At 49.6% G+C, this 12906-nt stretch overlaps 1 protein-coding gene across 4 annotated transcripts in view; it reads right to left on the reverse strand.

Moving 5' to 3' along the window:
- Nucleotides 1-10830, reverse strand: part of MFHAS1 (multifunctional ROCO family signaling regulator 1) — a 110006-nt gene extending 99176 nt beyond the window's left edge. For 3 of the 4 annotated variants that reach the window (XM_016959060.3, XM_063816862.1, XM_063816861.1), the window contains exon 1: nucleotides 7261-10387. In XM_016959060.3, coding sequence (XP_016814549.1) covers nucleotides 7261-10258 — 2998 coding nt within the window. In that variant the 5' untranslated portion in view covers nucleotides 10259-10387. Of the gene's footprint in view, nucleotides 1-7260 lie in introns of all 4 variants that reach the window. The other variant, XM_528066.7, reaches the window with a different exon arrangement.
- Between the last annotated feature and the right edge of the window lie 2076 nt (nucleotides 10831-12906).

Below are 12906 nucleotides of genomic sequence, written 5' to 3' on the forward strand. Positions count from 1 at the left end.
TCCCTCCCTGCTGAAGTGAAGGCTGCCACCCCCCAGAAGAAGGTAAACCTGACAACCACCCCCCAGCAATTAATGTTGCAATCAGAAAAGCTGAACCAGGCTGGGTGCGGTGGCTCATGCCTGTAATCCCAGCACTTTGGGAAGCCGAGGAGGGAGGATCATCTGAGGTCAGGAGTTTGAGACCAGCCTGGCCAACATGGTGACACCCTGTGTCTACTAAAAATACAAAAATTAGCCAGGCATAGTGGTGCACCCCTGTAGTCCCAGCTATACAGGAGGCTGGAGCAGGAGGATCACTTGGACCCAGGAGGTGGAGGTTGCAGTGAGCCATGACTGTGCCACTGCACTCCAGCCTGGGCGCCAGAGCAAGACTCCGTCTCAAAACAAAAACAAAAGAAAAGAAAAGCTGAACCAGAGAGGACTGAGACCTGACCCTACCTGATGTGCTTTCCACAAAGACTGGAAACACAAAGCAGACCTCCATCCCCAGGGAACAGGGACGCCAAGGCTGCCAGAGACAAGAGAGGGCAGTACTGGGCCTGCACCCACCCGCTGGTTTTCAAAACAAAACAAAACAAAATCAACACGCATTCTGATGCCCTAATGGATGTCGGGTGTCCTTAATCAGAAAGGGCTCCCATGGGCCAGGCGCAGTGGCTCATGCCTGTAATCCCAGCACTTTCGGCAACCAAGGTGGGTGGATCACGTGAGGTCAGGAGTTCAAGACCAGCCTGGCCAACATGGTGAAACCTCGTTTCTACTAAAATTACAAAAATTAGCTGGGCGTGGTGGTGCATGCCTGTAATCCCAGCTACTCGGGAGGCTGAGGCAGGAGAATCACTTGAACCCAGGAGGTGGAGGTTGCAATGAGCTCAGACAGCGCCACTACACTCCAGCCTGGGCAACAGAGCGAGACTCAGTCTCAAAAACAAAGAAAAAGAAAGAAAGGGCTCCCATGGATAGAAGCAAGTTAATGGGTAGATGAGAAGAAAACCAGAAATGTCCAATTCCACCTTTCCCCACTCATTCCCCTCCTGTAATACAGAGTTAAAGCCCCTCACCTCTTCACGGACAAAGGGGAATAACCTCAGAGTATGACATAAAATATCCACTAAATAAAAAATACTGGTTGGCTATGGTGGCTCACACCTCTAATCCCAACATTTTGGGAGGCTGAGTGGGGAGGACCATTTGAGGCCAGGAGATCAAGACCAGCTTGGGCAACATAGCAATGCCCTATCTCTATTTCACAAACACACACACACACACACACACACACACACACACACACACAAAAAGGAAAAAAAATTTAAAGAAAAAATACTTTAGGAAATTCTAAACTACTTGTGCAGAGACGGACTTAAGAGCCTATTCCAGGGTTTAAAGAAGAGGCACCTAATATTTAAAATAATTCAAATACTCCAAAGGATTTCTAGCCTTCTAGAACTCTATTCTGCACAGTATTTGTTTATCCTAGTGCCTGATTAAGGTTTTGATTTTTACATAAACAAAGTCCCAGGGAGTTCAGAGGCCTATTCATAAAAAGAAAAACCAAGAAGCATCAATATTAATAAAGCTTAACCAAAGAGATATTGAAAAACCTTTGTAAAATTAAAAACAATGACTAATTCAATCCAAACAACTAGGTCATGCTCAAATTCCAGTAATTCTAAAACTTAGATATAATAAGGCAAGAATTTTGCTTTGCTTCAGTGGTCAAAATGAAGGACCCATTCAAGGGTAAGACCAGTCATAGACGCACAATGGGAATGCTGGAGGAACACTGTGAGGGGGAGGGAGTTGGGAAGCTAAACAAAGCCAGATAATCATTACAATACTACCTGGGATTTTCACTGAGTGTGTGAATAACAAAGAAAAAGAGATAGTTCTCAGGCAGGGCATGGTGGCTCAAGCCTATAATCCCAGCACTTTGGAAGGCTGAGGCAGGCAGACTTTGAGACCAGCCTGAGCAACATAGCGAAACCCTGTATCTACAAAACAACACAAAAATTAGCCAGGCATGGTAGGGTGTTTCTGGATTCCCAGCTACTCAGGAGGCTGAAGTAGGAGGATCATCACCTGAGCCCAAGAGGTCTATGCTGCAGTAAGCCATTACTGCCCCAATGCATTCCAACCTCGGTGACAGAGTGAGACCCTGCCCCACCCCCCCAAAAAAAAAGTTATTTCTCACAAAAAAACCAAACTATCATTCAGCAAACATCTGAGAGGCTCTGCAGAGGCTACTAAGTCTCGGGTGTGTCTCTGGCTCAGAAGCAGCAAGTGAACAACCTAATCAAAGATATATCATGACGCACCCAAACACCAACAAAACAAGTCAAATATGCTGAGTGTTGCCGGAGAGGTACATTCCATGTGCAAGAAACTGAAGGACAGAAGACATTTGGCAGGAGATACAGAAAGGCATCAAGTTACTGAGTAAATGAAAGACAGCAAAGCTAAAGAAAGCCACATAACTCATTCTGTCTACTGATTTGGGTTGCTTTCTCCTTATTTTTTAAAATGACCTTAAATAATTTGGAGAGTAGGATATTTAGTGAAAATCTGCAGTCAATGCAAGTTTAACTCACTAACACACACTCTTCCAATTCAAAAACACAGTATTCACTCATCTGCTTAAAAGGAATATCAAAGCACTTGAATCTTGCTGCAGGCCTGTGTCCTAACCACCACATCTTAATGTATCCTCGCTCAACTTCAAGAGTACCAACTTTTTGAGTTTAGAGGTCATACTGGTAGAACAGAATAAAAGCATAAACAAATATCCCACAAGAAGAAACTTGCTCTAAGACAAGCATACAGGACCAAGCAATGAGAAGGAAAACAGCAAAAGGAAGGGAATCCTGGCTACCAGCTATGGGCAGCAAGTCTGCAAAGAAGAAAGGGTACCTGCAGGAAGCAGGTAAAGACTTTCTTTTTGGAGCCAGGGTCTTGCCCTGTCGCCCAGGGTCTTGCCCTGTCGCCCAGGCTGGAGCGCAGTGGCACAGTCTCAGCTCACTGCAACCTCCGCCTCCCAAGTTCAAGGGATTCTCGTGCCTCATTCTTCCCAGTAGCTGGGATTACAGGCATGAGCCACCATGCCCAGCTAATTTTTTTGTATTTTTTGTAGAGATGGGGTTTCACCAGGTTGACCAGGCTAGGATGTTGGCCAGGATGGAGAAAGCAGGTCAAGACTTTCACAGTGACATTTAGGCTTCATCATAGGCCATCTCCGAGTTTCCAAAAGAATCTCCTGTCACTCAACCCATTTGTCTTAAATAAGATGTCTTAAAAAGATAATCACGTTGTCAGATTACCTATTTTAAATAAGACAAATAGGTCATCTCTCTGACAATGTGATTTATTTTTACAAAAAACTATGAAACTAGTGATTGCTGGATGTGCATTTTCCAATCATTTCTTTTTTTTTTTTTTAAGAGACAGGGTCAGAGTGCAATGGCACAATCATAGTTCACTGCAACCTCAAACTCCCATGCTCAAGTGATTGTCCCACCTCAGCACCCCAACTAGCTGGGACCACAAGTGTGCACGTTTAGCTGATTTTTTTTTTTTTTTTTGTAGACACGGAGTCTGGCAACATTACTCAGGCTGGTCTCAAACTCCTGGACCCAAGTGATCCTCCTGCCTCAGCCTCCCAAAGCAAAGGGATTACAGCCGTGAGCCACTGCACGCTGCCCATTACTTTTCTTGTATAAACCAAAATAAGAAAAGAGAAATTTACCATTATACTTCCCGTGGTCAACTACAGTAGGGCAGCTCAGGCCAGAAAATCCAACGGGAGAAGGCCAAAATAGGCTTTTCACATAAAAATACTTTAAAAGATATTAGTGCAACTTTATACATTTTTTCTGTATAAAATCAAGAGAGATAGTAATTTACTATTTACTTTTACTGTAACATCCCAAAGTTAAGAAAATTCAAAGTCCAACTTTTTCAGCATTGCATATAAAATTGTTATAGTTTATAGGACAACTTAACGCTTTTATAAAACATAAAAGTAACCAATTTTTAATGTCCCCAAAAGCAAAATGACTTCTTAAAAAGACAAAGGTGGCCAAGCCTAGTGGCTCACGCTTATAATCCCAGCACTTTGCGAGACTGAGGTGGGTGGATCATCTGAGGTCAGGAGTTCAAGACCAGCCTGGCCAACCTGGCGAAACCCCCGCCTCTACTAAAAATACAAAAATTAGCCAGGTGTGGTGGCGCATGCCTAATTCCAGCTACTTGGGAGGCTGAGGCAGGAGAATCGCTTGAATCCAGGAGGCAGAGGTTGCAGTGAGTCAAGATCACTCCACTGCACTCCAGCCTGGGCAACAGAGCAAGACTCCATCTCAAAAACAAACAAACAAACAAAAAAACATGAAAAGGCAAAGGCTACCAATAGATTCAAAGGGTTTCTGCTGAATTAATATATATTTTAATAATCTAGGGATTCAATGAATCTATTTTTAATGTATGCTCTACTTAAACACTCAACATAATTCTGTTCCTACATTTAGCTTTTATTTCTAACTCATTATTTTAACTTTTACCAAATCTTTCGCAACTGTAACAATTACCAACAAATGATGGCTATCACAGAAAAATACAGAAGAGGAAAATGTTTTTTGCATCTTCTTAATGTAATGAGAAATGTACTATAATCATGTTTTCTACTATTCTATACCCTCTGCTACTTTTGAAAAACAACACAATTCAAAAAAAAAACAAAAAGACTATAAGACAAAAATAAGTACGTTGGTGTATATATACATATATATTTTATATGTACATATTTTATAATTATATGTATATGTATATATTTTATAATTGTGTTCTAAAAACAACTGATGATTTATTCCTATTCAATCTATAAGATAACTTTACAATTTTTCAATCATTTGTTTTCCACATTGAAAAAAATCTCTTCCTTATAGCCTGGATTGCAAAACCAGGTGTGCCTCATTTGAAAGGCAAATAGACAACACAAGACAAGGGGCTTGTTTCTGCATCTCAGTACAAGCTTGTCTGTGGAATTTATGACTGGTAAAAATTAAACATAAAGAGCTGAGGTTAGCAAAAAAAAAAAAAAAAAAAAAAAAACCTCCAGCCTCGCCCCTAACTCCTCAAAGTTCTTAGAAGAGCTTTACTTGCTCAATAACCTATGTCTCTCCTTTTGTTGTTAATAACATTCGTTTTTATTACTTTGGATTAAGAATGGCTTCAGGTAGCTCCTTCAGTAAACTACCCTGTAAATGCATAACTCCCAGTCACTTTATTCCATTTGGTATCACAATAAAGAAGTATCTTGCTTCCATGAATAACACACAATGACAAATATAAAACTGAAGAGTCTACCAAGTCATGGAGTGTGACAAGATTCCAGATAAACATACAGAATGGATGCCTCAGTTGACTGGTAACTGAATACGCTGGCTTTTTTCATGCTGAAGAATTAAATTCAACCTAGATCTAGGGCAACGGAAAGATGTCACCTTCGGAAATATTGGTATTCAATTCCTTCCTGATACTATTACCAGCTGCATTCTTGTTGTCCCTCTCTGACCAGGACAAAGATCAGAGTGGGACGCAGTCTTCCATTTCATCACCCCTCCGGGTCCCCTGGGTGTGGGGACCCAGGTGAGAAACGTGCAAGGATGCTATTGTTCTGTCTGGTTTGTGCTTAGGACACTTGGAATGTTGTTAACCACCTGCTCCACAAAAAAACAAAAAACAAAACACACACACACACACACAAAAACAGTTGTTTAAAGAACTACAAAGGATGAGGAAATGGACACGTTCCCAACTAAAAACTTGTTTGATACCAATTAACGAGGCTCAAAAGAAAAAAATCCCATATAAGTAAAACGCAAAACTTATGGAGACAGTAAAAAGATCTGTAGTTGCCAGGGTTGGGGGGAATGAATTGGCAGAGCACAGAGGATTTTTAAAGCAGTAGAACTACTCTGTATGATACTATAATGGGGGATACAGGTCACTGGACATTTGTCCAAACCCACAGAATGCCCAACACAGAGTAAACCCTGTGTAAACTATGACCTTTGGCTGGTACTGATGTGTCACTGCAGGTTTATCAACTGAAACAAATGTACTGCTCTGGTGGGAGATGTTGACGTTGGTGAAGCTACACATGTGGGGAAGGGGATACATGGGAAATCTCTGTACCTTCTGTTCAGTTTTGCTATAAACTTAAAACTGCTCTAAGAAAAAAAAAAAAAACAAAAAACAAAAAAACCCCAGACAACTAGTCCTGGAATTCTTCCACTTGCTTATGATGGTTTAAAAAAAGAAAACGAAAAAAAAGTCTACTGGAAAACACTCTCCAGAAAACTCTTAGCTTTCTGTCCCTTCCATCTCAATTATTAAGCACTGCCAGAAAGCTTCATTTGCTTAACACTTACCAAAAAACAAACCTTAAGACGTCTATAAAACTCGAAACTGCCAGGAAATTCCCGAGGAAATGCCCCTCAAAGATTTCAGTCATCTATCTTCCATGTCCCTGAGTGGGCGGAGGGGAGCAGCAGTCCCAGGATTTAGTCATGCATTACAGTCTGAAATTTTTGTCTTTACTCATCCATTGTTCACTCCAATTACAAAAGATTTTCTCTGGAATTTCTTAAGAAAAGTGAGCAGTAATTTTTACTTTCTAATTACATTCTGAATGTAAGCAGAGTGCTTAAATGCTTGAGGGGATGGATACCGCATTTTACAATGTGATTTCTATGCATTGCATGCCTGTATCACAACATCTCATGCGCCCCACAAATATACAAACCTAGGTACTCACGAAAATTTAAGTTTTTTAAAAAACTGTGACACTGGACACTTGAAACTCAAACTCATCTACCCCTTTGAGACGTGTCTAAGAAACACTTTAGCCAAGGATCAGTAAGAGGCTAACATCGGACACTGTCCAGCATCTGTTCAACCACCTGAAATTTCCTTCCACCAAATGTGGGCTACATCGACAAGAGGGGAAAGGAGATGGCAAATGTTGTGACTGGAACCCATTTTGGAAGTGTGAGTCTATTAGGAGAGGATGACACTTGTGACTGCATTTCATAAGGCTCAGGTACTTACTGCCTTTTGCTCATCTCCAAATCTCCCTGTGTTTCCCTTACCAAGCTTTCCTGGAGAACCCGTGAAGTTAAACAAACATTCTGCCAAATAAGAACCAAGTATCTCCAAAAACATATCTTACAGCATACCACAGAAGAACTTCTCCCTCTCTCCGCTTACCTGGAAAAGCATGTGGATTGGGCGATCCTCTCTTAAGGCACTTAGAACAGAGAATGTGCACGGTGTAGTGCAGTCCAGGCCATTCCTGAAGTAGGACATTCAGTTCCTCCACCAAGGGGGTTATGGCTTGCCATGCGGTCCATATATTTGGTAATGATGCATGGCTAGCAATGGACAGGGTGTCTGGCTGCAGGACTCCCCTGGCAGGTCTGTAACTCACAACCACAGGAACTTTCCCTCTATAGGCAAAGATCTGAAATTTACCATCCGACCTGTGCACCACATGGCTGTTGATCTGGACGCTGTACCGTGCAAACAACCCAGGTGGAAAAGCAAAAGGAAAGCTATATTCAATCTGCAACTGCTCAGCCACAAAAGACTGCCCAGCTAGGTTGGTCCCATTAATCCAGGCTTCTGCATGGGGCACCTCGTTCTGCACATAGCATGGGAACTTGTACCAAGCTGTGGACCCATTCAAAGGCTTGCCCTTGGGTTTATTGAGGCAGTAACAGAGTCCCATCTTCTCCAGCAGCTCCAGCAACAGCTGCAAGTCCTGCTGGGCCTGGACATGAGGCTTAAGCAGCAACCGAATGACATGAGCTGGCAAGAGCCCATGCAACAGAAAGCCCTCCACATACTGATGGAGCTGGGTGGCCCGGAGCAGTTCCTGGCTGGGGGTGGACCGCGCCATGGGCGAGGAGCTTTCCCCCTCCGCCTTGCCCTCTCCACTGGTCCCTAGGAGCAGCTTATGCAGCAGCAAAGACGGATCCCTCTGGAAGAAGACATTGAGGATGTCGATGAGGCGAGTGAGGTTGTGGAAGACGTGCTCCTTGAGAGCCGGACTGTCCTCAAAGTAGAGTAGCTTGCCGCTCTCATGCAGGTAGGAGAGGGCACTCTGCAGTCGGTCCTCGGTCAGACCCGCCTGCAGGCCCAGGCGCGCCGAGTCCCACCAGCTTAGCCACAGTCGGTGGGCCTGAGGTGGCTGGAAATGCAGTTCCTCCAGCACCTGCCAGGATCGAGGCAGTACTCTGTGTAAGTTGGGGAAGATTTCTCGGTGCTCAGCAACTGACAGCAACTTGTCCCGAAGGCGTCGTAAGTGGCGCGGGTCCCTGCAGCTAACAGGCAACACCGGGGAGAGGATCTGCAGCCGGTGGTTGAGCAGGTATTGAAAATGGGCCTTGCGCCGTCGAAGGTTCTTGTCCGAAACGCCGTAGTAGGCTGCGTGGGGGCTGGCAGAGCGCAGCTCGAAGTCCCGGGCCAGTGCCTCGTCCACCACCTTGGCCAAGCGGCTCAGTCCCTCCGCGTCGTGCTTCTCCTGCAGGGCGATCTGGCGGTGAATGTCCAGACATTTCTCCTCCAGCTCACGCTCTCCGCACAGGTCCGCGTGGGTGCCCACGATGCAAACCACCGCGTGGGGCACTCTCGCCCCGACCCGATGCAAGAAGGAGCCCACGGTGGTAGGAAAGTGGCGAGGCTCATAGGTGGCCAAGTTGACCACCAGCACGTATAGGGCCCCTGGGGACAGGAAGAAGGGCTGGATCACCTCATAACTTTCATCCCCAGCTAAGTCATACACGATGAACCGCAGGCCCCGGGAGGCATCGGCCGTCCAGCTGGTCACCTCGATGCCCTTGCTCACAGGGGGAGGTGACGGTGGGTAGCACTTCTCCTTGTCCCCTCCTCCTGGGAATCCCTCCACTCTCTCCTCGGTGAGGCAGTGGCGCAGCAAAGTCTTTCCTGCAGCCTTATGCCCCATGAGGAGCAGCTTGAGCCGGGGCTGCACCGCCGGCTGGGAATGAGCCAGTTCCTTCTGGTAGGCTGCGATGTAGGGGATCCCCTTCATGCAGACCTCGTAGGGGGGCTGGATCAGTGGGTTGTCTTTGATCTTCCACAAACCCACCCGGGAGAGCTGGCCAAAGTGGTCGGGCAGCACAGCGATCTGGTTCCCCTGCAGCACGAGCTCCTCCAGGCCGGTCAGCTCCACGATGGAGTCCGGCAGGTAGCGGATGCGGTTATTATCCAGCCACAAGGTGAGAAGCCGGCCCAGGCCCGAGATAAGGGATGGCACCGAGGTGAGCTGGTTGCGACTAAGGTAGAGCTCCTCCAGACCAGCCAGGGGCAGCAGCGCAGCAGGGAACTCCTCGAAGAGGTTGGAGGAGAGGTTGAGCATTTTGAGCCGCTGCAGGCAGCTGAACTGGGCGGGCAGAGCTTGCAGCCCGTTGTTGTCTAGCATGAGGCTCTCCAAACTGGCCAGCTCGCAGAAGCCGGCGGGCAGCGTGCCAAGCTCGGCCCCACTCAGCCAGAGGATCTTGAGGGCACGCAGGGCACTGATATCCTCAGGCAGGCCCCGCAGCCGGTTGCTGGACACGTCCAGCTCCTCCAGGGCCGCCAGCTGCAGCAGCTGCCGGGGGAAGGCAGTGAGCTGGTTGTGATCCACGTCCAGGGTGCGCAGGCGGGAGAGGCAGGAGAGGGAGTCAGGCAGGTGCGCCAGCCGGTTAAAGCTGACGTCCAGCTCCTCCAGGTGAGCGAGAGCGCCCAGCTGGGCGGGCAGGGCGGGCAGCTGGTTGTGGCTGACGTTGAGCTTCCGCAGCTCCCTCAGAGCACTCACCACCTCCGCGCCCAGGGCGGTCAGCCGGTTGTGGCTCACGTCCAGCTCGGTGAGGTGGTGGCCGAGCTCGGCCACCGCCGGGGGCAGCCGGGCGAAGCGGTTCCTGCGCAGGACCAGGACGCGCAGGCTGCCCAGCGCCGACCCCAGCCCCTCGGGTACCTCCTCCAGGCCGTTGTTCCCCAGGTTCAGTGCCTCAATGTCCCCGAGGTTGGCCGGCAGCACGAGCTGGGGGGAGGCGGGGGACTCGAGCGCGTCGGCCCCGGCCCCGGGGCAGGCCCCGGCGGCGGTGAGCGTGAGCTGGCGCAGGTTGCTCCGCAGCTTCCTGGCACGCAGGGCGGCGTCCCGCCACAGCCTCACGGTCTTCAGGTTGCCACTGTCCATCCCAGCCATGGCGGGGCCCCGGGCCGACAGCCTCACGCGGACGCGGGAGCCCGCAGCTACATGCCGCGCCGCGCCCCGGGCCCTCCGGCTCCTGCCCCTGCCTGCCCTCCCGCGCTCGGCGGCGGGCGGCCGCGGGTCCTAGCGCAGCCAGCGGCCGAGCGCTGGCGGCTAGGGGGCGGCGGCGACGCGAGCGGCTCTGGGGGACGCCGAGCGCGTGGAGAGCAGCTTGCATTCTCCCTGCGGCCGGGCCATGGGCGCGCCGGGCAGCAGGGCCGCCGCCCGCGCGCCGCGGAGGATGCCTGCTCCTCCTCCCTCTCCGCCCGCCGCGCGGCGCCTCGGGGTGCCCGGCTCCGGCCCCGCTACCCTCGCAGCCGCGGTCCCGCGGCCGGCAGCGGCGTCGCCTCCTCGAGCTCCTGGGGGAGGGCGGCGCTCGGCCCGGCGGCGGGCATGCTGCGGGCGCAGGGCTGGGGCGCAGCCGCGGGGAGGGGGCGGCGGCGCCTCCTTGTCTCCGTTTCCCCGGGCTCGGGCGGGAGCGCGGGCGCCGCGTCCCCGGCGCTGGGAGGGCGCGATTGGGAAGCGGCAGCGCCGCCCGCCGGAGCGGCCCCCACGTGACCGGCGGAGGCGCCGCGTTTTCCCGGCACCGCCCCGGGGGCGGGAGCTGCGGAGGGCGCCGGTTGCGGGAGCTGCGGAGGGCGCCGGTTGCGGGGCCGGGGGCGCCTGGCGGGGGCCAGGTCCGCGCCCCGGACCATGCTGGGCGGGGAGGTCGTCCCAGCGGCGGATGTGGGGCTCCGGGGCCCCCCTGGTGGGTTCGCCCGCGCCTGGCTCTTTGTTGGCCCCCAGTCTCTAAGGATTTCTTTTTCTTGTTCTCTAATGCGTCGGATCCGCCGGCTTCCCTTACTCATCCTTTACCTGCTGCCCTGCCGCTCGCCTTGCATCCACGCCGTAGTGGAACTGGCACAACTCGGGCGCCCTGGGTATCATCATAGAAGCTTAGGACAAGAGTGTGGTTAAACAAAATTAGAACAGGCAACCATTCATTCATTTGGTAAATATTTCCTGAGGCCCTATTTCGTGTTGAACATGGGACAGGAGTAATGCAGGGTGGTCAGAGGAGAATAAAAAATACCAGGCAGCAGTTTCACTTGACTAGAGGCTATGGGCTGATAAGACCCTGAAAACCAGGGTGTGTACCAAGCTGGCTAAGACCGGCTGGACCCAACGTGGTCCTGGATTTGACCTAGGTTTCTCCTAGGCCTTCATTATATGCTCTTTAACATCCTAAGTCACACCACTGCCATGACAATTGCGGGGACACCCATATTTGAAGTGAAATGGGTGGCACCACAGTCCCGAAAAATCTCCACACTTTTCCAGGAATTTTCATGAATATTTCACCCCTTGGTTAAAGAAACCCCGTAAAGGTAGCAGCCCCAAGCCCCGTTGTGACTGACCCTCTCTTGAGTACTCCCACAATCCCTTTTCCTGGGTGTGTACTTTTCCCTTTGCAATAAATCTGCATATTGTCACTATTTTCTGAGTTGTCCTTGAACTCATTCTCTGGATAGTGTCAAGAGCCTGGACATTGGCTGGGGTCAAGGTCGCACTGGCTTTAGAGGATCTACCCCAGCCCACCCGTACCAGACCTACTAAAAGACGGTTTTAACCCTCCTGGGGAAGGCTTTTGAGCAGGTGGCCCGCCAGCCTAAAGGAGGGTTGTTAAGATGGGGGGGGACACAAGCTGTTTATCTGGGGTATCCCATTTATCTTCACAACAACGCTGTGAAACAAATACTGTATCCCCATTAATACAGTACACGTTGTTCTGCGGACTCAAGAAAACAGCTATTTCGGGAAACAGTCACAGTCCATTGTTCGACTCTAATGCTTATTTTTATTGCTGTTAGGAAATGTTTCTTTGAGCTCACATCTATGCTAAGTCAATAATTTCTCCCGAACTTATGAAAGCCTGGAAACCTACCAAGACTCCCAGTGTCACCTCCATCATTCCCTTCAGGTTGATTGATAAGGAAGCAAATAGTTTTCAGGGACCGAAAACTGCGTTCAATTGGTTAAAGGCACCACTTGACCCACTGCAGCTCTACCCGACATGCGCTATGGCTGTCATTTGGGGACCCATATTTGGTGCAGTAACGTGAGAAGTTTGTGTTTCCAAAAAGAGCACCTGAACATCTGAGGCTGGAAATCCACCCCAGTGATGGTTATCAGGCTGCAGGTAGTACATGCTGTAACTGGAGGATGTTCCCCAGTTCTGCTGGGTCCCCGAAGCTCTGACACCACAGGTGAAATGTGAGTAAGTGAACAGCAAGAGCTGATCTGTGTTCACTCTGAAGGACTTCCGAGAGTTCAAATGGCTCAGGGTAGCCCCACCCACACTCCCTCCCAGAGACAGTCAGAATTTTACAACAAATATTCTGAGCTATCTAGGCTGACCCTTTTTTTCCCCCCCAGAGGAGGAAATGGGCTCAAAGTAAGTGACTTCTCAATCAGCCATCAAAGTAGAGTAGAGGCAGGACTGCTAACTCCCCGTGTGGAATGTATTCCCCTATGATCATCACCTGTACTCACACTGTTCTTGAGCCAGACCCCAAATTCTCCATCCTGCAGCTTCTTCTAACAAAAATATGAACTCAGCCTGG

Source organism: Pan troglodytes, chromosome 7 (genome assembly GCF_028858775.2).
Source record: "Pan troglodytes isolate AG18354 chromosome 7, NHGRI_mPanTro3-v2.0_pri, whole genome shotgun sequence".
NCBI classification, from domain to species: Eukaryota; Metazoa; Chordata; class Mammalia; order Primates; family Hominidae; genus Pan; species Pan troglodytes.